The sequence below is a fragment of the Panthera uncia genome, chromosome D1, assembly GCF_023721935.1.
Source record: "Panthera uncia isolate 11264 chromosome D1, Puncia_PCG_1.0, whole genome shotgun sequence".
Taxonomy (NCBI): Eukaryota; Metazoa; Chordata; class Mammalia; order Carnivora; family Felidae; genus Panthera; species Panthera uncia.
This window is the reverse complement of record NC_064808.1, coordinates 52,942,526-52,967,798: the sequence shown is the minus strand read 5'-3', so window position 1 is coordinate 52,967,798 and position 25,273 is coordinate 52,942,526. Positions and strand designations below refer to the sequence as shown.

Below are 25,273 nucleotides of genomic sequence, written 5' to 3'. Positions count from 1 at the left end.
TTACATGCCTTGCCTCTAATATTTATATTGTTAAATTAATTTCTTTCTAACCTTTCAACAAATTGCATAATTACAATGCTCTATGTAATACAATGTGCTCTCTATTGGAAATTAAACATCAGAACTACTATCCCTTAATTCCTAGGTTCATTGCTACAATAAAAATATCACAATATCACAAAAAAATACCCAATTTCTTCCAAGCCGTAAATTTGGTTCCCTAAAAGTTCTATTTGCTCTTAACTATCTATGAGCTAGTAGACATGAATGAAGTCAGATACCAAAGTACCATGTAACATACAAACAGTATGGGTCATCTTATCTAGGCCCCATATTTCAGGAGCACACATATTCTCAGTCTTTTTATAGACTATTTTTAGGTTTAACTGCTCCATATGTTTATCCCTTCAAGGAAAAACTACTTGGCCTACTATGTGCCAAGCAACTTGAATACAAAGACAAAAATATTTACCACAGTCTAAATAAGATAAACAGCTAAAATACAAAATGATTTGTGCTATAAATAGAAGTATCAAATAAGTGTTAGGGAAGCTTACAGGAGACAGAATGCCAGGAAAGGCTTCCCAGAAGAGGGTGACGCTTGAACTGAGAAAATGTCACAGAAAATACACGGTTCACATCTCAGTGTTTAAACTACTACTCCTCTGCTCTTATGCACTAGTTTTCAGTTTTTGCTTCATCATCTAAACAAGAGCAAAGTGATGATCTGACCAATGTAAATAGATCAAAGTGGCAACTTTCAATTCAATTTCATCCAATCTTAATGAAGAGTCAAAAAATAATTCTATCAAAGTATTTCCCAGTACCTCCAATTTGTCCAAGTTGTTTTTTTTTTTAATATCCTAACTTCTTCCTCCAAGTAAACATACCATCTGTCACCCAGTTAACCAGCACTTTTCTGAATTTATAAGACTGTCAGAGATCATGATCACTGCTCTTTTCTTTCTTCCAGTTAGTTTCCTCTTCCGAACACAGTTTCATTTTCTCATCTTACTCTACTGCAATACTTTGAATTCTGTACCAGAAAGGAACCATGAGTTCCGAGGTACCAGAACTACAAAATAACTGCTGCCTCTCTTTCTAAGCCTTGTCTATATTTCTTGCTTTCTATTCCAATGCTTCTGTGAGCCACTAACTGGACTCTCTTCTGAGTCCCCAGCAGCTGATACAAATAAAAATTTCAGATTTGAAACAGGAAGCTAGCCAAAGACATGTATGTAGTCCTATCGATTCGTTTCCAATACGTTACATCATTGACATTCTTTAACCAACTTTTGAGTTCTCATAGTTTAGGTTAGGGTACCGCATATGAAGCTTTTCTGCCTTACTATGAACAGACCTGGTAGCAACCAGAACGGAAACGCTACTGAAGACTGCTGCCAACTACCGAATGCCCCCCCACCCCTGCCGCCAATAATGGGAGGCTGGAACACCCAAGGAGAGTGATACACGAGAATATTTTCTAGACTGAGTCAGATCTGGTATTCACTAATCCCGTCCCTTCTCTGGGCCTCAGTTTCTCCATCTATAAAACTTGCTAGTGACGTACAGTAGGAGGATTGGCTTAATTTCTAAGGTCCTTCCGGCTACAGTAATCCAGATATCCCATCTTTCTCATCTAGTTTTACAAAGAACACGTGGGAGGGCAAAAAAATAACCTTTTACTCCACTAAACCGACCTTAATTCTCAGATATTGTTTTAAAAAGCTAACAAACTCCTGACCCACCCACCCTAAACCTCGGGCAAACCTTGGCAAGCCGTGAAGTAGCCAAGACAAATTGAAGCCCATCCCACACTACGGTCAAGAAAGTGCTGGGGAGACCCTAGTCAGGGAGTTAAGACGCGGCCCCCGCAAAGGGCCCGCCCACCTAATCACAGCCAGGCAAATGAATGAGTACCACCAGATACACGGACGCTCCTCCAGCGCAGGCTGCAACTGGAGACCCCGGGGCCCATACTCCACCGATATTGATTCCCTCCCAGCGCCTGAGGAGCCCGGCCTTGGGGCCGCAGAGTCGCGGGCCCCGCCCCCTCCCTCAGGGCAGTAGGTGCGCGCCGGGGCGCGAGACTTCGGCGAGGAGGCCTGGGACGCCCCGCGCACCCGCCCGCCCTGAGGAGAGGAGGAGCCTGACGGTCCCGGGCCGCCACCGCCCCGGCTCCCGACTTACCGCGGTGCGGTGGGGGAAGGGAGGTGTCAGGAGTGAAGGCCTAGGCCCGTCCACCACCCGCCGCTCAGAGAGCAGCGCGCGGCCGCCACGAAACCGTCGCCGCCGCTACCACCACCGCCACCGACCGCCGCTTCGGGCGCAGCGCGCAGAGGGCCCGACTGCGTCACACGCCGCCCGCCGTCAGAGGCTCGCTCCCGGCGCTCCGCCCTCGCTGTCTGAGCATTGGCAGAAGCCGCCGCCACTCTAGGCCCGCCCTGTTATTCATTGGGCAACGAGTCTTTTGAAACCGAACGTGAGGGCGGTCTTCGGGAGAAAAGGAGAGGGGGAAGAGGAGGGACAGAGGAGTTACGGGGAGGGGCGGGGAGGGGCGATGGGAGGGACATGGAGTCCCGCCCCTCCCTGCCGAGATTGGCTGGAGGAGTCGTGACGTCATACAGGGCCCCCCTCGAAGTGGGCTTGTGAGTGGCTGCGTGGGGGTGCATCGGGCGGGGTGTGGGAGAAGAGTGGTGACGCTATACAGAGGCTCCGCCCCCTTCCTTGGAGCCGAGACAGTCGGGCTGCTGAAGCTCGGGCCAATCAGAGGGGAGGCTCCAACGATGGCATGGTAACTATTCTACCCTTTCCTTGCCCCAGTCCGCGGGCGGTGATGGGAAGGCTTCCCCGTAGTCCTGCCCGCACTTCCTGGCCAGACCACGTGCGGAGCTGGAGGGCCCTCCTGGGAGGTCTGTCTCTCCGTGTAGCTTGCCTGCAGCTGCTACGAGGCCCCAAAACCTGGCCTCCTGGTCTCCCAACCCATGCCGGCCCCATCACAACCTTTCCTTCTTTGAATCTCTCTAATGTACGCTATGAGCATGCCGTGAGGGAATGGCTCAACATGGGATTTGTTACAAATGAGGGTTCTTGGAACTTCTTTCCCACCTGCACTTTAGGAATTCCTATTTATCTTAAAGGCCTGGTTCAAATGTTCCTGCCTTCTCTGGGATACATTCCCGGATCTCTCTGAGGGAGTTTGGCTAATGCTTGGGCAGGCCTCTGTTACAGCCTTGTCACTTTGTATCCTATTATTTTCCTGTCTTCTGTGCTCAGGCTCTTAGAAGTCAGAGCTGCATTTTATTCATTGGGGTTTCTTTCTCCCGTGGCCTAGCCCAGGACAGACGCTTGATATTACAAGGGAGAAGGTTGAGCATATTCTAGAAACTAGACCTAGTGACTGAGGGTCCCATGCAGAATATGCTCAGAAAGCAAAACCTATTCAGACTACCTCTCCACCACCACTTTTTCCTGGAACATCAACACAGAATTGAAGTGGGCTCTGCCCAAAAGTAGATAAATTTAAATCCCTCTGAGTGTTCAGTGGTAGCGAGGTATTACAAATAATTGACTAATTTGTCCAAAAGTGGAATGCTTGTAAAGATGAAATAAGATAACAGTGGAAATCTGATACATTGTAGGTGCTCAGTAGATGCTCAAAGGAAGAAACAAATAAATATGTGGATGGTCAAATAGTAAAGCTAGTTTAAACATCTGGCTCCAGCCACATTCCCCCCACTCCTGCATCCAAATATCCCTCCGTTTCATCCTCCCTTTCCTGTGTTCTACATTGGAAAGTCATTAGTTCTCCCTGGATAGTTTACTATAGCTTCCTCACTGACTTACAGAACATTTGATTTCTCACCCTCCAATCCTGAAACCCAAATATGATTAAACCTCTCCTCCACTTATTTATTCTGGTGTCCCTAAGCCCAGGCACAAAGTATAGGTGCACATTAAATGTTTGATGAACGGATGAATGACTTTCTTAAGTAGAATAGTAGTAGAAGTGTGAGACTTTTGAGTTAGGGAACCCTGAGTTTAAACCTGAGCCCAACCATTTATTGGCTATGTCAACTTGGGCAAAATTTTAACCCCTAAGCCTCAGTTTCCTTGTCTGTAAAAGGAGGGTAACAACTGTAATTGCCTTTAAGGTTGTCGAGAGAATTAAATGAGATAAAGCATTTAGTATGGGACCCAGTATACAGTAAGCCCTCAATAAATGATAATTATTCCTATTCTTTAAAAATGTCAAGGAATTCCCATTCTAACTATTCTAAGACATTGATTCTGACACAGAAATGGCTCCCAGAAATATGTTTTAAGTGATTAAGTAAATACATTCAGGTCAAAGTGCTGGCAGGTATGCAGGAGCTGAGATCCTTAAATAGGATCCCACATACTTGTGGGAAGACTGGAGGAAGAGACATTAGATGAGGAGTGTGGCAGGGAGCAATTTCCTATGACCATGGTGATTTCTAAATAGAAGGACCTCTTGTTAGATACTCTGGTAGGCATATGGCCCACATGCTCATCATTCCCAGGTACTTCTGCCCTCGGAAGGACTTTGTGGACCACATACTCTCACTCTAATTCTCATAACCCCCTTCTAGTCTCTTCATTCCTTCTTCACCTCTAAAGAAAAGAAGTTTGGTGCATGCTCACAAAAACTTGCTGAGCCAAACCCTCTCTTGGGCTTCAGGAGCCCAAGAAGTCCACAGCTTAACACTCTGCTCTGGCCCAGAGAGACAAAGCAAAGGAAAGTCCAGCTTTCCTGGGAAACCCCAGTCTCTCACATACATACTCTGAGAACTCACCCTATGCAGCTTTGAAGGATTGGTGCTCAGAGCGGAGACAGGACCCATAAGGACTGCAGAATCGGGGAAAGGCAAGAGACTTCCTTTTAGAGTGAGGGCCTAGATTTCTTTCTTTTTTTTTTTAAATGTTTTTAAATGTTGACTTATTTTTGAGAGAGAGAGCGAGAGAGCATGAGCAGGGGAGGGGCAGAGAGAGAGAGAGAGAGAGAGGGAGGGAGACACAGAATCCAAAGCAGGCTCCAGGCTGTGCTGACAGCTCAGATGTGGGACTCAAGCTCACGAACCATGAGATCGTGACCTGAGCCGAAGTTCGAAGCTCAACCGACTGAGCCACCCAGGCGCCCCCTAATGGTTTAGATTTCTTAGGTGGTGCGTAGGAAAGAGTGACAGAGTTGGAGTCAAACAGCTAAGTTTAAGTACCAGACTTCCTACTTTTTAGACCTTGCACAAATTATTTAACTGTTCTGTGACCCAGTTTTCTTGTCTATGAAAAGGCACAAAAATTCCCATGTTGTAAAGTGATTGTAAATGTCAAATAAGGGAATTTGCAATGGACTGGGCACATGTTTGACATACAGTAAGCACCCAGTAAATGTTGATTTCCTTCCTCTTTTTCTACAACTGAAGGGAGGGATGATGTTTATAAATAGCATATAATTAGATTTTTATAAATCTTATGTGAATACCTTTGACTTTAAACTAGAGCATTTAGTCTATTACACTTAACAAATTTATTGGTATATTCAGAATTTAATCTAACATTTTCTATTTGTCCTACTGTTCTGTTTCTGGGTTTTTCCTTAATTTGTTTTTCATTTTAGTTCTTTTGTAATAATAACCTCCATTTTTTGAGGTGCAGTCCTGCCAGATTGTTTTAATTGAGATATAATTCACATAATGTAATATTTATCCATTTTAAGTATAGAATTCAGAGGGTTTTAGTATAGAATTCAGAGGGTTGACCCTTTAACAACATGGGTTTGAAGTGTGCAGGTCCATTTATATGAGGATTTTTTTTTCAATAAATACAGTACTGTAAATGTATTTTCTCTCCCTTATGAGTTTCTTAATAACATTATTTTCTCTAGCTTACTTTATTGTAAGACTACAGTACATAATACATACAACATACAAAATGTGTGTTAATTAACTGTTTATGTTATCAGTAAGCCTTCTGGTCAACAGTAGGCTCTTAGTAGTTAAGGTTTTAGGGAGTCAAAGTTATACATGGATTTTGGACTGTGTGGGTCTAGTGCCCCTAACCCCTGTGTTGTTCAAAGGTCAACTATATTCATGAAGTTGTGCAACTATCACTACTATCTAATTCCAGAAGATTTTCATAACCCCAAAAAGAAATCCCAGACAATTAGCAGTCATTCCCCATTTCCCTCTTCTCCCAGCCCCTAGCAACTACTAATCTACTTTCTGTCTTGATGAATTTGCCTATCTGAACATTTTCTATAGATGGAATCATACAATATATGGCCTTTGTGTCTGACTTCTTTCACTTAACATAATGTTTTCAAGGGTCATATGTGTTATAGCATGTATCAGAATTTTATTCCGTTTTATGATAGAATAATATTCCATTTTATGGATATGCCATATTTTATTTATACATTCATAAGCTGATGGCATTTGAGTTTCTACCTTGTGGCTACCATGAATAATGCTGCTATGGACATTTGTGTATAAGTTTTTTATGGACATATGTTTTCAGTTCTCTTGTGTTTATACCTAGGAGTAGATTTATGGGGTCCTATGGTAACTCTATGTTTAACTTTTAGAGGAACTACCAGACTGTTTTCCAAAGTGGCTGTACTATTTTACATTCCTATTAGCAATAGATGAGGGTTCCAATTTCTCCTCATCCTTGCCAATACTTGCTATATTCCTTTTTTTTCAATTGTAGCCATCCTAAGGGCTATGAAGTGACATCTCATTGGGGTTTTCATATGCATTTCCCTAATGACTAATGATATTGACCATTTCTTCAAGTGCTTATTTTCCATTTAAATTTCTGCTTAGAAAAAAAATATGTACATATGTATTTTTTTTAGAGAGAGAGCGCGTGTGCGCACAAGTAGGGGAGAAGGGCAGAGGGGGAGAGAGAGAGAGAGAGAGAGAGAGAGAGAGAGAAGGAATCCCAGGCAGGCTCCGTGCTCAGTGCTGAGGCCAACATGAGGCTCAATCCCACGACCCTGAGATCATGACCTGAGCTAAAATCAAGAGTCAGCCACTCAACTGACTGAGTCACCCAGACACCCCTAAATCTCTGCTCTCTTAACATTCTTTTGGATTATTTCATTTTTCTCTTGTACCAGCTTGGAAATTAAATTCTCTTTTTATATTATTTTAGTGATCTCCCTAGAAGTTCCCATATGCATTCCTAAGTGTGCTATTAATGAATACCTTTATGGTACAGTTTGCCAAGATGGAGGGAAAAAAAACATCCTAGGTCAGAGGAACAGAGAGAAAAAAGATGTAGGACCAAGAAAGAGCTCAGTATATCCAGAGGTACAAACTAGGATTTCATCCTAGAAGTGATAGGGGAGCCAGAGAAAGTTGAACAATGAAGAACAAAATATACAATGAAGATTTAATTACTATTTGAGGCAGAATGGGCCTACAGCAAGATGGGTGTGCCTAGGGTGGATAGTTTAAAGTCATCCAAGGAGGATGCCTCTGCTCTGTGAAAAAGATCTCTAGGAAGAACAAAGAACAACCCTGGAAGACTTTCCTGAGGCTGCCCAGGAGGCAGGGTCGGAGTTTGGCCTGAAACCGGGTATCTTTAGCACTGCGTCCTTGCCTCTTTACCTATCCCTAGCCATGCTTATTCTGCCTCTACCCCTACAACAGTGGTCTTTCCTCAAAGGCTTTTCTTACAGTTCCTAAATCTCTTCTTGATACATCCAAATCCTGTCCATCCTTCAAAACCCAATTCAATTAAATCAACCCTTCAACCAAATATTTTCTGGGCTTCCTTTGTGTCTATCTCTGGCCTAAGCTGAGAGATTCAGAAATAAATGGAACAGGTGAGGGTTCCATCCTTAAATGGGTTTCCAGGAAGGAGAGGGGAACAGACACTTAATAATTTCACTACATTGTGCTCAATCCTAATAAAGGTGTGATGGACTTCTAATGCTTCCTGTGGAGTGGGGAGGTAGGTGAATCATGGTGCTTAGGGAGAGATAAGGAGGAAGTTGAGCAAAGCTCATGGAAAAAATGAGCGTAGCTAGAATGTAAAATATGTGTTTGCTAGAGTAGAGGATGGCCAGATAACGAAGGATGATGAATACCACACTAAGGAATTTGCTCTTGATCCTAAATGCCATAGGGAGTTGCTAAACAATTTGCAGCAAGAGAGGCACATGATCAGATCTGTATGGTTTTTTAAAATGTTTATTTATTTTGAGAGAGAGAGAGAGAGAGATAGCAAGCATCAGCTGGGGAGGGACAGAGAGAGAAGGAGAGAGAGAGAATCCCAAGTAGGCTCTGTGCTGTCAGCACAGAGCCCGATGCAGGGCTCGATCTCACAAACCATGAGATCATGACCTGAGCCAAAATCAAGGGTCAGACACTTAACCGACTGAGCTACCCAGGCACCCCCAGATCTGTGTTTTAAGAAGAGCCAATGTGGCTGTAAATGGGGAGGATGATGAAGAGATAGAAGAGCAAGGAAACCAGTGAAGCAGAGCCTCAGGAAGCTTTCCTTAACAACTACATCCCACATTCACTTTTCTTCTGCTTCTCACCTCTGTACTGCCTCCATGCTACTGCGGGCTGGAGCATTCCTGTAAATAAATGCTCAGTCAGCTTGGGGAATCTAGTATGTGTGTGTGGACAGGGGGAGTGGAGCAGTGACTGTGGCCAAAGCTGGACAATATTGGTGCTATTTCAGGCACAGGCCTCTCTGAGGTATGTCCAGGCACAAGGCAAACCAACCAGGAGGACAGGAGACACTGGAAGGTTTCAACGGCAGCAGCAGCAACTACTTGGATTACAGACAAATGCTGATTCAGCAAACACTGACTGCCCACTGAATTGAAGGCAAGACTAGAAGCTTAGATGCTTGTTCAACTTCTTTATCTGTAAAATATATTCCATCAAATTTACCTCACCAGATTATTAAGAGGATTGAATAAGAAAGTGTACATAAAGTTCCTCGTAAGTTGCCTAGTAAGAACTCATTCTTCTACTTTTCCTCACGTAAATCAAGGTGATAGGCTTTGGAACTGACAGAAGAAGAAATAGATTCAGAGAGGGTCAGTGATGGCTGAGGTCACACAGTTCAGAAAAGGCTCAGTCTTGGGGTGCCTGGGTGGCTCAGTCGGTTGAGCGTGCGACTTCAGCTCAGGTCATGATCTCGTGGTCCATGAGTTCGAGCCCCACGTTGGGCTCTATGTGGATAGCTCGGAGCCTGGAGCCTGCTTTGGATTCTGTGTCTCCCTCTCTGCCCCTCCCCTGCTCATGCTCTGTCTGTCTCACTCTCAAAAATGAATAAATGTTAAAAAATAAATAAAAAAAAAAAAAGAAAAGGCTCAGTCAGGACAAGTTCAGACCATAGCTTCCACATCTCATCACAATAGCCAGGGTGTCTTGAGTATCTCCTGCATACCTGGCACACTGCTGTTTTACCTCACTTAATCCCCAGGACAACCTTGTGCTGTGGATATTCCTAAAACCATTTTACAGATGAGGAAACTGAGATTCAGGACTGTATGGTGAATTGCCCAAATCACCAAAGAATTAATGGCAAGATTAATGCACCTCAAGTTTCAGGCATTGGGGGTAGTCTAGAGGCACAGAGAAGGGACCCAGCCTCAGGGAATGGTATTTAGGGCCAAAGGAACAGACAAGGAATAGGGTCAGGGAATAAAGACAGGGAATAAAGGCCAGGAGCAAGCATCTGTATGTTGGAGGTAGACAAAGAAGATGACACAAAGCCCTGAGGTAGAAAACCTACATCTAATCATTGAAACTAAAAGGAGGTGGTTCTTTTAGTACAGTCTTACTAATTGTTCATTTGCCCTGGAACCCTAAAGCACAGGGTGGAGAGGAGTTCAAAGTCACTAGAATAGGACATTGTCCCGCCAGACTTGGAGCCTCCAGGAGTGAGTTATCTCTGGGTCTGCCACCATTGCCCAGTCAGGGCCTGCCACAGAAAGGGCTAGGCTGAGTGAATGAACAAGAATGAATGCATGAAAAAGATCTCTGGTAAGTTAATCAAATTTGAGCTTCTGTATCCACCTGCAAAGTGGTGAGTGTAGCTACCTTGTGGGATTAACATTATACAGTTGACTCTTGAACAATGCAGGGGTTAGGGGTGCTGACCCCCCCCCGCCCCCACACAGTAAAAACTCCATGTATAATTTTTGACTCCCCAAAACAACTACAAATACCCTACTGTTGACTGGAAGCTTTACCGATAACAAACTATTGATTAACACATGCTTTGTATATGTTTTATATGACATATTCTTACAATAAAGTAAGCTAGAGAAGAGAAAATGTTATTAAGAAAATCATAAGGAAGAGGGGGCACTTGGCTGGCTCGGTTGGTAGAGCATGTGACTCGGTCTTGGGGTTGTGAGTTGGAGCCCCACATTGGGTGTGGAGCCTACTTTAAAAAACAAAATAATTTTTTTTTCTTAAAACCATAAGGGAGAAAATATACATTTATAGTACTGTGCTGTATCAAAAAATCCACGTGTAAGTGGACACGTGCTGTTCAAACCCGGGTTGTTCCAGGTTGTTCTATATAGGGAGGGATTAAGGGAATGACCTCAGGTGCGGGACTCCAATCCTGTTTCTGACATTTATAGCTGTGTGAATAGGTAACATACCTTTTCTAAAACAGGGATGTTAATAGTATCCATCTCATGGAGTTTTTATAAGGATCAAATGGGATAATGCATAAAAAATAGAAAAGTGCCTGGAAAACAGAGGGTGCTCAAAATGTGCTATTACTGTGGGGATATATGACTAGGAAAACTGTGGTGGTAACTACGTCTAGGTCAGAGGTCTTCACCCCCTGCAGGTGCTCTGGCAACCCCAAGAGTCTTCCTCGGGTTCCTTCAGGGGTCAGTCTGGGTGGGGAGGGAACCCTGTGGGCTGGGTTGGTTTCTGCGGATCAACCCTCTCGTGGTGGGGCAGACCCAGGACTGGGGAAAGGAGAGCCTTGCTCTGTTATGTCAGGACAGGGCGCCCTCTCCTGATCAAAGCCGGGAACAGCTCTGGCCCCGAGTTTTTGGGGTGGGCCTCCCTGATCTCTCTACCTATAACGTGCTCTTCCCTTTGCTGAATGCCGGGAATCGGCTACGGGGAGCAAAGTTAGGGGGAGGGGCGCTGAGGCTGGGGCAAAACTGTTTTAATGTTTCAGAAGGGCGAGGCCGGATAATTCGGCTAGAATGGGGACGTGGGCAGGAGACACCGAGACTAGAAAATTAGAGAATTCGGGGCTTGTTGAACCAATTTTATGTTCTTTCAACAGGTGATGGAACGCCGCTGAGAGGTAAGGTGACAAGGTGGCTTATCCAACGTGTCAAACCCAGGGGTCCAGGGCTCTTCCGGCTGCCCCCACGCAACAGGAATTAGTGGGGCAGACCAGAGCTAGAGAGGCATGGCACAAGGGGACACCGGATCAAGGCGGAGAGCCAAGGGTCCAGGTCCGCAGAAGTGGGGAGGGGCCAATGGAGGATCTGGGCGCAGTTTCCTCCCCAAGCGCGCTGGCCCCGCCCCCGCCGTTCCCGCTCCGGCCCGCCCCCGGCCGCTTGCCCCAGGCCGGGCCTGGGCTCCCCTCGGGTTCCCCCAGCGCCCGGCCTGCGCCGGCGCGGCCTCCTCGCCGCCACAGCCTGGGTGAGTATGGGGATGGGTGTGACGGATCGCGGGGCAACCCCACTTGGGGGAGCTCCGCCACGAGGTCCAGCTTTCTCACCGCCCAGCCCCAAGGTGCTGGTGCTTGCCCAGGATCTGCTGCTGTCCCGACTTCTGAACTAACCCTTTACCCCTCCTGCTCTCCCACATGGTGCTGGCTGTGCACTGATTGAGCTCTCCTTCATTCTCCAGGGTCTGCTGATGGGGATTTCTCTTTAGGTGCCAGGGATGTAGGTGTTGGGTGTCTCTGGAACCCGATAGAGTAATTTCAAATTACACCTCTTCCATTTATTAGCCTGTGACCTTGGGCAAGTGTTTTTAACCTCCTTGAGCCTCAGTTTCCTGTTCTGTAAAATGGAAATACACAGGCTATATAGGGCCTGCCTCATAGAATTATAGTGAGGGTTAAAAGAAACAATGTATGTGGAGCATTAAGCAGGGTGCCTCATACTCAGAAGGTACCCAGTAAGTATGGATTCTGGCTGGAGGCTGAGAAGATCTCTGGGACCTTTGGAGATAAGGTAGGGGTACTCCTAAGAAAGCAGTTTCCAGCTAAGTAGTACGTATGAAGAAGTTAGAGCTGACTGGGACTGAAGAGCTGCCCTTCAGGTAGTGAGCTCCTTGTCCTGAGGCCTGGAGAAGTAAAATGACCATGTTGGAATGGTCATATTAGTAATCTAAACCACATGATCTTCATGTTGCACAACTGTGGAAAAAGACCCAGAGTGGTTAGATGACTTGCCCAAGGTCACACAGCTAAAAGAGGAGCCAGGCATACCTCCAAGCAGTGGAACAGATTGTTCCTCCAACCTCTTTACCCACCCCCTGCCTCAAGCAGTGCCTATTCATTTCCTGAGGATCTGTTCTTCAGTTTGGGCATCCCAGTGGTTCCCGAGGCTTCTAGAGCCACTGGCTTCAGAGAGGGGACTAGTGCTGCTACAAGCACCAAATCAGAGTTTGGGCTGGGTGGGGAAGTCCTTCCCCTTCTAGGGTCTCTAGGGACTTATAGTCCATTTGGAGATGATCCAAGAAATGTGTTCAATTTGGGAGGGGCACCAGCTCCAATTCCAATTCCTCTGGGAGATCCCTGGCTCCTGAAGGCAGAAAAGAAGTTGGGCAACTGGGGCAGGCTGACTAATCGGGCCTAGAAGAGAGGCAGGGTGGGGGAAGATGGAGGAGAACACAGAAGGTATTCACCTGGTTCTGGAATGCTAGGAGGTTAGCTTCAGGTTCTTCCTGAGGGCGGGGCCAGGAAGAGTTGGGACTTGATCCGGCAAGACCTTTGAGTCCATAAGGGCGGGTTCTTTATGAATCTGGAGCCAGCCCTAGTTTGGCCACAAGAAGCGTAAGTTCCAAGGATGGCTTTCTGTCAGGCTCAGCATCTGGCTTTGAGGAAGGGCCTTTCTCTCTCTGCATCTTGGTTTCTCTGCCTTTGCAATGGGGACAGGATTCACTGACTCATCTATATAGGATTTGATTTACCTTTCTTTCTCTAATGACAGGTGCCCCTTCTCTCTCCCCTCCTAATCTGATCTAACCTGACCTTTCTACCCAGAGGTCTGTCCCAGAGACGAAGGGGTCAAAGAAGGCTGGGGCTGCAGTTTGTGACCCTGTGGGCCCTACATCTCCCCACTGCTGGCTCTCCCTTCTAGTTGTTGTGCGACCCTGAGCAGGTTCTCGTTCCTCTCTTAGCCTCAATTTCCCCTCTGTGCACTTAGGGAGGCTGGGCTAGGATTGCTGGTGTATACGTGGTTATTATAGTTGTTAACCTTAGCATCCTCATCTCAGCAGGGAGTCAACAGTTCTCAGGAGCTTTTACTTCATCTCTGGAGGGGGATGGACAGGCCCCATGGGTTCTGGGAAGCCTCCAGAAGCTGACCAGGCAGCTCTTTCCAGCAAACAGCAAGCCCAGGCTAGGACCAGGCCTGATTCTGCAAAGCCTTTCACCCTCAGAGCACATGAGGCAGCAGGTGGGGACGAGCAGGGGGTCAGGGTTCTATTGGCTTCCATGGAGCCCTCGCTGCTGTGCACTGTGGTGCAGACACACAGAGCCTGGGAAAGGACCGAAGGTACAGAAGGCCCTGGGCCAGTGGGTGAAGCAGGGAGAACTGAAGCCTAGAGGCTCAAAGGCCTGTGAAAGAAGGTGGACTATTCTGTTCACTGGGAGGTTTTAGGGTTGGTTCCTGAAACAAGAGAGACCAGTTAAACCAGCTCCTGTTGTCATAGACCTGTAAAGCCAGGTATAGGGGAGAAGAAACTCTCCCAATCTATTCAGGCTTCATTTTAGCACAGATTTGCTTCATTGTCTTTCCTCTGAAATTGAGGGTGAATGTCCTCTTGGGATTCTGAGTCAATCGTCCCCATCCAGGGCAGGAACTGTCCAAGTTTAGGGGCTAGATGGCTTTCTTCTCAGACCCTCCATCCCATGGCTCAGCTAAGCTGAGGACTCAGCACAAGGGCTGGCTTTACCACAGAGTCCCAGCCTTGCTGCCTTGGGCCTTGACAGCATACTACTCCATCCCCAGGTCTGACAAGATGTACCAGGTCCCACTGCCACTGGACCGGGATGGGACCCTGGTCCGGCTCCGCTTCACCCTGGTGGCCCTGGTCACAGTCTGCTGTCCACTTGTCGCCTTCCTCTTCTGCATCCTCTGGTCCCTGCTCTTCCACTTCAAGGAGACTACGGCCACACACTGTGGGGTAGGGCTTGCGAAGTGGGGGGGGGGGGGGTCAAGGAATATCTCATATTCAGGTCCAATTGGATCGATTTTGGATCCTGATTCTGTTGTAACAGGATTAGTGAGCTCTCCAATGAGGTCCATCAGACAAACTGGGTTGCTGGGTACCTGTAAATTGAGGTCTCAGGAATTAGCCTTCTGCCACTTTCCATGGGGGTCATTAGGGCCTGGAGTCATTGAAGTTGGGCAGCCCCAGAATTCAATCCTTACTTCATAGAGGGGCAGATTCAAGAGCCCCCGGGTTTCGTGGGGGATGGAGAGAGAACAGGACTGGGCTAGAGGGTGCTGGCGCCTCTTAGTGTGACACTGTGGGCTGTGGCTGTCTCTGTGAGAATGTGATTATGTATGCATCTGTGTGACTGTAAGGGACGTGACTGTATGTGTCTGGGAGAGACCATATCTGTGTGTGTCTGGATGGGGGCCTGATGATGTGTGTATATATGTGTTCCATATGTGTATATGGGCTATGTTCCCCAGGTAGGCATGTGCCCTCTGAGCAGGGATATGGTGTGCTGGGCCAGGAGGAAAGATGTGAGTTTTCTCTGTAATGTTTCGGGGTAAAGAGGGTCAGACCTGTGTTGACCTCTGTTACACTCCTAATTTCATCCACTGACTCTGTATTACCTGAGACACAGAGACTGAGCCTCAGCTTCCCATGTCTTAAAATGGGGTTGGCAATTCCCGTCCTCCTTCTCAGGAGTAGTGTAGAGCTCCAGATAGAGGAAGCATAGGAAGGTGGTTTGGGAAGTGTGAAGGGTGAGGAGCCGAAGGAGTAGGAGGAAAAGAGATTGTAAGGTTGGAAGGCAGGGCAGGAGAGGAAGAGCCCATGGGCTCTAGGTGGAAAGGAGGCAGGGCCTGGACATGGACCCTTGGAAGAGCATCAGAGAGAGCTCTGAAGGCCCCCAATCAGCTCAGCTTCCTGCCTCCCTATAAAGAGCATTTGCTCCAGAAATAGGACTATGATTAGAAGTGGGGTCTGAATGGCAGTATGGAGTGGGGCCTACTTCTTTTGTTCTTATGACTGGGAGTTTTCTCTCTCCTTGCTTTGTCGATGGGTAGATGTTGGCCTTGAGCGGTAGGCAGCCAGTCTTATGAGACCCAGGGCTGGGAGCTATCAGAAAGAACAGGACTGGACAAAAAGGGGCTGACCAGGTGATCTTGAGGGGGAGGATCAAAAAGGATCCAAACAATGGCTTTTCTTGACCAAGTTTTCACCTTAGATAATGCATCAAATGTTTCTCTCACCTGGTCAACTCCTTTGTATCCTGCAAAACCCTTCTCAAATGTCTCCTCCTTTGAAAAAACGTTCCCTAGCCTCCTTGGGGAAGACTTAATCACTCTTTCCTCTGGGTGCCCACAGTTCCCTGTTTTATCTTTCATACAGTTCTATCATATCATATTTGTATCTCTGTTCCCCATCAGACCAGGAGCTTCTTCAAGGTGGGCACTACATCTGAATCAGAAAGAATTGGTTGAATAAATGAATAGGACCCCCTCCCCCCTGCATCAGCCCCGTGCCCTTTGAAAAGGAAGCCTGAGACCAAGTCTTAGTCCATGCAGAAAATTATATTTGTAAGGCATATGGAATTAAATGGAATAGGCTGTTTGCTTTGCCCCTCATGGCTGGCTCCTGAGGGCTAATGGGATCAGTAAGCCAGCATATCTGGCATACCTATAACCCATTCTTGACATACTAGTTAGGGATCCTAAGGCATAGGTAGTTGCAGGAGGGATACCTGACCACTCTGGGGCAGGACTGAGCTTAGGGACCCAGGTGGTATTTTGTCCCCACTCTCTGGGACTACCATGTTGGAGCCACCTTGGGGCAGCCCAGGTGGATGTATGCTCTGAATTTCTCACCTGGAGTATTCTAGAAATGGCCAACCCTAGAAATAAAAAAAGTAACCTTACTCTAACACATCTGTAATTTAGATGACTCTGTGTTTGCTTGCATATCTCCAGTGATGGGGAGCTTCCTTCCTCTCCAGGCAGCCTATTCTAAGGAGGCTTAGTAACTAACAATTAGCAAGCTCTTTCTTGTAGTGGACATGACATTCTCTTTTTGGTGAATCTCTGCCTTTGCACTGGCTCTGCTTTGGGAGCCTGAGAGCTACTCTCTCTCCTCCTGGCATCAAGCCAGCCCTACAGAGGTGGGATGGCAGTAATGGGGGTAGGGGTCCCCGAGTTTACTCTTATTAGGTAGCATATTTCCAGTTCTTTCAGGCAACCCTCACAGGATGTGCGCCCCTAGACTTGGCCCAGTCGGTCACTATTCTCTTCATATGAGGCCCTGATCTGGGCATAGGTCTTCATATGGCCTGGGTAGCACAGGGAAAAGTAGTACCGTTGCATTCCTATTACTGGCTGTTAGACCCCTGTTAAGGCATCTTGAGCTGAGTTAGCTGTTTCTGCACAGGTCCAGACTGGACACTGATAACCTCATATTTAGGCCCGTCCAGATCTGTCTTGGATCCTGAATGTATTGTTCTAAGATTAGCTAGCTCTCCAATGAGGCCCAACAGACATACATCTGCTTCAACAGAAAGGGGTGAAATCCTATTTTGCTTTCTCCCTTTTCCTTCCCTGAAAACTGCCTGGATCCCAGGATACAACTCTCAAAAGGGTCCCCACCCCCATCCCTGGCAAGGAAGCTGTTGTGGGCTGACTTTAGCCACTATCACTCTTACCTTTGCAGAGTGTTCCAGGGTTTATGATATGGCCTTGTTGGTCCTGGGAGGGCTGTGTGCTTGGGCAGGCGTGGAGATCTGAGCTCTGTGGGCGGGAGGGCAGGCCCTAGAGAGCTAGGGGTGGGACCCTCCAGTCTTAGAATAGTTTCAGTCTGGCTAGAACTCTCAACCCAAGCCCCGGATCCTTCAGCACCCAGTGTGAGTGTTGCTCAGTTCGCGCCCCCTCCCCCATTTCCTTGATGCTGAGCTGGACTAGTGAACTAGGGCTCCCTTAATCGTGGGTGGTATGAGTCCCAAGGGAGGTTTGGTCCTAGGCGTTTGAATACAAAGCCTTTCTGTCTGCCCCCCAGAAGGGAACCCATCTCACAAGTCATGGTAGCTGGGGCAGTCAGGGGTGGGAGGAGGGACTTCTCTGCCTAGCAGGAGAAGGGAGTGGAAGAAGCTAGCTCCCTTGGTTTGGGTCTGTCCTTGCTGGGTCTGGCCCAGCACAATAGGCTCAAGCTGAGTGGAGAAGGTTCCCGTGATCCTCAGATTCCCATAAACTTTGGATTGGGTGACATGGTCTTAGAGAGGAAGGAGAAGCCTCTGCAGGGACCCTGGTATCTTGAGATGATGGTACTGTTGACCTGAGGCTTGGATCATTCTGAGCCTGGGGGTGGGCTGGTTGGCAGCCTGTGGTCCCATTGAAATAGGTTCTGGGCACTCCCACTGTTCCTGGTTGAACTTGGGTGAAGAGGAGGAATGTGGTCAGACAGGGTCAGTGGGAGGGCTTGGACCAGTCTGAGCCAAGGGTCCTTTGTCTAGGTTATGTGACCTGAAGAAAGCCTTGACTTGGGAGCTTTAATCTGTCAAGTGGCTAAAATCTTAGTCCTAATGTTCTATGGAACAGAAGTAATAACCTTTCTACCTCTGATCCTTCTGAGTTGGGTGTGAGAGTCTTGAGATTGAAGTGGCCCATCAAACTCCCATGTCCAGGCCACTGGGAGCCTCTATTCTCCAGGCTCTTTAAGAGGTGGACCTATAGGACCATTGTGCCAAAGGGATTCCTAAGAGCTGACCCTGCCTGACTCAGCTGCTCCCGCCCCATCTCTCTCTGTACCTCCTTACCTTCTGCACTGCTTTCCATTTCCCTTTATGCTCTTTCTACTCTGGCTCTTCCCTATACCCAGAGGAGCCAGCTCTGGAAAAGGCTCCACTTCCCGAGGCCCAGGTGTCCCACCAGGCCCCAAGTTGTGTCCCTCGCCCTGCCTGGGCACCACTCCCTACAGGATGTTCTCTGCGGCCTCCCAGCCCTTGGACCCAGATGGGACTGTGTTCCGGCTCCGCTTCACGGCCATGATCTGGTGGGTCATCACTTTCCCCATGTTCGGCTTCTTCTTCTGCATCATCTGGTCCCTGGTGTTCCACTTTGAGTACACGGTGGCCACTGACTGTGGGGTGAGTGCCAGGCTCCCCCGCACCTGGGTCAGGGCCAGGTCAGGAGATGGCAGTAAGAGTGGAATCAGAGAGTAAGAGAGAAGGCGGAGGGTCAGAGAAAGGGGAAAGGGATAAAGGGATGGTGGGGGGCAAGTCAGAGTTGTGGGAATTTGTGGGGAGAGACTCAGGGAGAGTGGAGTCACAGTCTTCCGAGAGTAGAAGATTACAGAGAGTGCCAGGGAGCAGAGGGGAAAGGGGAAGGGAAGGGAAGGCAGTAGGCAAGAGAGGTCATGAGAGGGAGGAGGAAGCTGAAGAAAGACCAGACTGGAAAGGAAGCCAGGACTGGGGAGTTAGACTGGGCCAGGAGCCAGGAGAGGTCATAAGTGGCTTTAACCCAGACTGGGGACGTGGCCTGAGAACACCCCCAGCCCTGCCCTGGAATCTTCAGGCTTGGTTTCTCCCCTGGCAGCCTCGGGCCCCCTAACCTGTGTCCACTCAGGACTCTGCCAGCTAGAAACCCAGATGGACTCCCTGCCTCCAAGAGCAGTCCACCAGGCCTTTCCTGAGGGCCTAGGGGTAGAGGTTCTGTGTCAGAAGGATGGAACTGAACATGGACTTGCCCTTAGCCTCTCATCTTACATGACACAGTCCTAGATACAGACAGTCACAGCACAGTGAAATGGGACTCCTATTGTGATAAAGGGGAACATAAAGAATGAAGGGGAGCATAGGGATCACAGGGCCCAGAAGAAGCACTTAATCCAGCCTAGGTGTTGGGGAAGACTTCCTTCCTGGACCAAGGGGCATTTCTGCTATGGGGGTAAAGAAGGATCTTTGTGAATGCCAGGCTGACAACTTTTGATTTTATCCAGAGGGCAGTGGTGAGCTTTGGAAAGATTTTAAGCAGGAAAGGGACAGGATCAGATTTATGCTTTAGAAGATCATTCTGGCTCCTGAGTGGAGAACAGATTTAAGAGCAGGGGGCAAGAGTAGGGAGATAAGTGAGGAGGCTAGTGCAATAGATCATGCTACTGGGAAGACCAGAGCTAAAATAGGGACTATGAAAGTAGAGAGGCAGGGATGGAGTCCAGAGAAGAGTAGCAGGTTGAATTGATAGGAATGGGAGGTCTTGTTCAGTTGGCAAGGGATGGGGGCAGTAGATAGCAAAGTCATCCATAAGTTTGGGGGACTTTTATCAAAGGAATGAATCTCAATTGGTGAAATCTGAGGTGCTTTGATAGGGAATTTTTTGGACCTTCACCCTTTATACCATGTGACTTTCTGATCTACTGCCCTGCCACAGGTCCACTGAGCCACATCCTCTAGGATGTAGAGGGTTTCTGTTCTTGGGGAAAGGGGTTATGTTCCCACTTCAGTACCCTTAGCTCTGAGCTCATGGGGAGATTTGGGGTGAGCTGGGCACCTGGTCTCTGATAGCTCCTGATGTTGCTGGCATAGTTGGTGAGTGGAGAACTTGTGTGCTTGGGATGGGGGAACATAAATGAATATCTATACTGATTATGCATGTGTGTGCATGCGTGCATGTATATTTGTGTGTGTGGGTGGGGGTAAGAGGAAATCCCTGCTCTCAGCATCCTATCTCTACCCCTAATCTGGGAGGAGCTTATGAGGATGACACCAGTAGCCACAGGGCCCTAAATCTCCCTTCTTCCTGTGGTGTCCTCCCAGATTTTTGCCATCTCTACCATTCACCTGTTTCCCAACATCAGTTAGGGCTCTGGGCTCTCCCAGCCAAGCTTTAGAGAGCTCATGCTGGAGGAAACAAACAGACAAAAAGCTCATGCTGGTCCTGCTCTCCTTAAAGTAGCTGGGATGGAGGCAGGAGTTTTCAGAATGAATATTCTAGGAAACAGAGGCAACACTCCCACTAACCTTACTTAGGGGACCTGCCCAGAGGGGTAGAAAAGTAAGGAGGCTTGGAGGGCTCAGAAGTCTCTGATGAAGTTACAGTTCTTGCCTGTCACTCCCATGCAGGGTTCCCATGTTCAATAACTACATAGCTCACCAGCTATTTGCAGGCTTTTCAGGGAAGTTTGTCTTCTGAAAGCCATCACTTGTACTTGCTGTGTGCTAAACACTGCAGATGCTCTGCATACATCATATTTAATATTCACAATCATCCTGCAAGGTAGGTGGTAGTGTCCCTATTTTGCCAACAAGGAAATTAAAGCTCAGAGAGGTGAAGTGACCTTGAGTAGGTTAATAAAGGCAGAGATGGGATGCAGACCCGGGTTTGTGTGGCTCCAAAGCCTCCATGCTGTCTCTTTACTGATTACTCAGAGTGAGTATCTGAGCCTGGTCTCAAGCTACATGGTATCTCAAGCCATGGCCTTGGGAGCGGCACCCTCTCAGAGAGCTCTACACTTAGCTTCCTTTGGTAGTGCTGAGGGGAATCTATCTCCTTTTCTGTGAAGGCTGCGAAGCCCCTGGCTGGCGTTACCCCAGGCCCACCTCTGCCCTGTGAGCTGCGTCCACCATTGCCTATGTTCCCAGCATTGATCCATCAGCATCACCATTAGGAGAAAGGAGGGGATCTTCTAGAACTCCATCTCTGAAGACTGGTCCTGCTATAGTCACAGCACGGTCATTCCTTCTCTGGGTCCCTGGGCTCTGGCACTGCTCTGGTTCTTACTGACAGTCTAAAAAAGTCCACAGAAAGCGAGTGCCATGGACTGGTAGTTTCCAGTCCTGGAATCCTTTAGAAATGCAGATTCTCAGATTCCAGACCCCCAACATCCTCACACAATCCCTGGTTAGTTGTACGCATGTTAAAGGTAGAAGCACTGCTCCAGACCCTGGAGTCTGAGAGATCCTCCTCCTCTCCCTGGCTTTCCTGTCCCCATCTAGACTGTTCTTCCCTCATCCTCTCACCCTCTCACACGAGCAACACACCAGTCCTCGCAGCTGTGTGTTATCTCCTCCTCCTTCCTCAAGGAGGAAGAATAGTGCTCCAGTTCCTGAAGGAATAAGGAGTTCCAGGCTTTGAGAAAGATGAATGGGAGGGATGCACAAGAATAGGTCATTTTCTTAGACTACCCCAGGTTAGGAGCACCCACTTTCTTTCTTTCTTTTTTTTTTTTTTTAACGTTTATTTATTTTTGAGACAGAGAGAGACAGAGCATGAATGGGGGAGGGTCAGAGAGAGGGAGACACAGAATCCGAAACAGGCTCCGGGCTCTGAGCTGTCAGCACAGGGGCCTGATGCAGGGCTCGAACTCACGGACCGCGAGATTGTGACCTGAGCCGAAGTTGGCGCTCAACCGACTGAGCCACCCAGGCGCCCCAAGCACCCACTTTCTTAAGCATGATCAGGGTGGGGGTACCCTCCTGACCCAGGTCCCCCAGGATCTCACAGTACCCTCTACCACCTTGGCACACCTGCCCAGAAGAGTTAGTAGAACTGAGAGCAGTCAAGAACAGCTCAGGTGGGCCGTGAATCCAGCACGGAAGCTCAGGTGGTCTGTTACTCATCCCTGTCCTCAGGACTGAATCTGGGGTCCTGGGCCATGGAATCTCCCATAGCTCTGTGCTATGGGCTCAGAGAGCATCTGAACCTGTCTACAGCTTCCCCAGCCGTATGTAGGTTCCATGTATAGGGAGATGGAAAAGGTCCAACCAAGTCCCTGCACAAACCCCAGGCTGCCTGGGGAATGAGAACAAGCACATTGGGGGCCGGGACCTGGAAAGGGATGTCTCCCAGGAGAGCTCTCTCTGGAGGTGCCTGAAGGAGGACCTCCGGGCAAGGAAAGGGCTGGAGCGGAGCCTTCTGAGGGCCAGCGTGATTTTGATAGATGGAGAGAAGGATCTCCAGGTGGGTGGGTGGGTGGGGCTGGTGGAGGCCTGCCACCAGACTGGTCACAACTCTCTAGGTGCCCAACTACCTGCCTTCGGTGAGCTCGGCCATTGGTGGGGAGGTGCCCCAGCGCTACGTGTGGCGCTTCTGCATCGGCCTGCACTCAGCGCCCCGCTTCTTGGTGGCCTTCGCCTACTGGAACCACTACCTCAGCTGCGCGTCCCCGTGTCCTGGCTACCGCCCGCTTTGCCGCCTCAACTTTGGCCTCAACGTCGTCGAGAACCTCGCACTGCTAGTGCTCACTTACGTCTCCTCTTCCGAGGACTTCAGTGGGTGTCCACATGAGGGAAGGAGGAGCAGGGGAAGGGTTGGGAAGGGTCGCCCCTGCGCCCTCCCTCACTCAGACCTTCAGAGGGAGGGGTTAGGATGCTTCCTGTAGTGCCCGCTCCCAACCCTCCTCTCTCCCTCCAGCCATCCACGAAAATGCTTTTATTGTGTTCATCGCCTCTTCCCTCAGTCACATGCTCCTCACCTGCATTCTCTGGCGGCTGACCAAGAAGCACACAGTAAGTCAGGAGGTACGGTCTACCCCTAGTGGGGCTCTAAGCAGCCCAGGGGAAAATCAAGGACACCCGTCCTCAGGATGCGGGTAATGGTGAGATGGGAACCAGAGTTCTAACGGGAACCCGGGCTGAGGCTGGGGCTTGGGGATGAGTGGAGGGTGATGGATTGGTCAGAATCTAGGACTGTGTCCGGGTACTGATGGAGACTGGAAAATAGAAGAGATGGAGGCTCCAAATGGGGGTAGAATGAGGGACAGCACCCAGGCTGCAGTGGGTTAGGAACTGTGTCAGGGGTCTGTGGTCTGTAATAACTCCAGTGCCCCTCCTTACCCCCGCCTCCGCAGGCACCTTTCTTCTCCCCACAGTATGTGGAGGTGTCAGGTTGGGGGGTGACTCCGAGTAACTTTCATGTTCCATCCTGCTGAAGTGGGAGGGGCAGGGACAGCACTGCTCCTTGGCTTCATTATACTCCCAAACGCAGGAATATGAACATGCCCATCATTCCTGCTGCCCTTGCCTGTGCCCCCTTCCAAAACCAAGGGAGGTAAGACGCAGCCCTCAGGAGTTGGGGCTAAGAGGGGAGGCTGCCCACACATATCCAACAGGCTGCAGAGTGATCAGACAGCCCATCCTCTAGGACCGCAAGTCCTACAACTGGAAACAGCGGCTTTTCGTCATCAACTTCATCTCCTTCTTCACGGCGCTGGCTGTCTACTTTCGGCACAACATGTATTGTGAGGCTGGAGGTGAGGCCAGGCTGGGATCTGTATGGGGTCACAGTGGCTATGGGACAGTTATGATGTTGTCTATACTGTGCGAGATGGCAGTGGCCTTGGGGGCTGACTGCCACTGTGTCTCCTTTGTAGAGATGTGTGGTGGTGGCGATTTATCAAGAGGCCCCTGGGGGGCAGGGGCGGGAGTCTCACCACGCTCTGTTCTTGTGCCCTTGCAACAGTATACACCATCTTCGCCATCCTGGAGTACACCGTTGTCCTAACCAACATGGCGTTCCACATGACAGCCTGGTGGGACTTCGGGAACAAGGAGCTGCTCATTACCTCCCAGCCTGAGGAAAAGCGATTCTAAACCCTTTCTCTCCTACTAGAAAGGAGGAGGCGGTCCACTGCCCAGAAACTAGAAACAAGACACCACTCTGGCCTTCCCCACCCTGTGTCCTCTGTGGACCGTGCTGAAGCTGGGGGAGGGGGAGGAAGGGCAGAAGGGCACAGGACAGGGTTTTAGGTAGCCCTGCTGGCTTCTCTTTTCCCTCACCCCACTTGAAGGCACAGGGACCTTCAAGCAGCATCACCCTTATCCGGAGGCCCCAAGAAGCTGAGCTGTTAGGAGAGCTCCACCATCTGGTGCTAAAAAAAGTCCTGAGGTTTATAACCACCATCGGTTCTTGGCCTTTACATAGCCACCTCTTGCTGAGGTCAGGGACCACTGAGCAGTGGCTGCTACCTGAAAACCACAGCCATTTCTCTCCACGGGGTCATTCACTTGACTGGTGTATGTGATTATTTCCTGCACATGCCCAGGCCTGTGGCCACAGTCCCTTGCTAAGTTTGCCCAGGTGTTCTAGCTCTGACTTCACCTCCTGTTTAGTGTGTACCCCTTCCCCATCTAAGCCTTAGTATGTCCATGCAGGTGGTTGGGGGTAGGAGGGCTGTAGGATCTGTAAGGGCTCTGCCAGTGTGTGGTTCTGACACTACCTTGTGGAGGTAGTGTTCTGTACCTGAGGGATGTCCTGCTCCAGGAAAAGCACTGGCACAGCATTTGTTTTCCTTCCCTTCTGAAATCCGTGGCTCACCGACTCTTCCTCCTTGGCAAAGGTGTAGGGTAGTCAGAGGCAGATTCCTGCCCCAAAATGGGCTCTCTGCTGTCTCCCTGTCCTCCCTGCTGCCCCATGCCCTGACCTCTTTTGGTTGTACATTTTATTTCAAAGGAAAATAAATTTTTTTTTTTTTTGCCAACAGTCTGGGCTAGCCTTACTTGTCTTGGGGCTTGGACTTGTCTTTCTTTAATTGGAACTGAGGTGAGGGACAGGCTCCAGGATGGAGGGAAAAAGTCCATGACAGTGTATGATTCCAAGTGGTATCCCCCTATCCCCCCTCTTCCCACCTTAGATCTGGAGTGTCTTAAGACTGGTCTAAGCCACAATTCTGATGAGGAGGAGTGACTGAGCTATCCCTGTAATGACTCCAGGCTTGGTAGCTGGGATAACTGGGAGAGTCTTGGGTTGAGGCACAGGCCTTAGTTCTAGCCCCAGCTCTGTCGGTGAGACCTGCCACCTTCGGGTGTAAGGCAACAGCTCTCAAGTGCAGGACTGTGAACACCTGCCTGCAGGCTGATGGTTCTCAAC

General features: G+C 48.9%; 2 protein-coding genes across 15 annotated transcripts in view; one reads left to right on the top strand and one right to left on the bottom strand.

Moving 5' to 3' along the window:
• Window positions 1–2,379, bottom strand: part of NUP98 (nucleoporin 98 and 96 precursor) — a 114,618-nt gene extending 112,239 nt beyond the window's left edge. For all 7 annotated transcript variants that reach the window (XM_049651586.1, XM_049651630.1, XM_049651612.1 and 4 more), the window contains exon 1: window positions 2,191–2,379. The gene's annotated coding sequence lies outside the window, so the exon portion shown is untranslated. The remainder of the gene's footprint in view (window positions 1–2,190) is intronic.
• A 188-nt stretch (window positions 2,380–2,567) lies between these two features.
• On the top strand, window positions 2,568–24,077 carry PGAP2 (post-GPI attachment to proteins 2). 8 transcript variants are annotated; one of them, XM_049651694.1, is made up of 8 exons: window positions 2,568–2,794; window positions 11,311–11,331; window positions 14,219–14,393; window positions 18,387–18,555; window positions 22,425–22,677; window positions 22,820–22,926; window positions 23,549–23,657; window positions 23,867–24,077. In XM_049651694.1, exons 3-8 carry the CDS (start codon window positions 14,260–14,262, stop codon window positions 23,995–23,997), a joined length of 903 nt encoding a protein of 300 aa, XP_049507651.1. In that variant the 5' UTR covers window positions 2,568–2,794; window positions 11,311–11,331; window positions 14,219–14,259; the 3' UTR covers window positions 23,998–24,077. The 8 variants fall into 8 exon arrangements, with proteins under 8 accessions (XP_049507651.1, XP_049507660.1, XP_049507677.1 ...); XM_049651703.1 differs by lacking the exon at window positions 18,387–18,555; XM_049651720.1 differs by lacking the exon at window positions 2,568–2,794 and having other exon boundaries at window positions 14,219–14,394; window positions 18,374–18,555.
• Window positions 24,078–25,273: the final 1,196 nt, after the last annotated feature.

Coding starts and splice junctions, on each gene's coding strand:
- PGAP2 (XM_049651660.1), top strand. CDS start 11,510: ATGGAGGATCTGGGCGCAGTTTCCTCCCCAAGCGCGCTGGCCCCGCCC. Junction 22,678..22,819: donor CTCCTCTTCCGAGGACTTCA/GTGGGTGTCCAC, acceptor CTCTCCCTCCAG/CCATCCACGAAAATGCTTTT. Junction 23,658..23,866: donor CATGTATTGTGAGGCTGGAG/GTGAGGCCAGGC, acceptor CCCTTGCAACAG/TATACACCATCTTCGCCATC.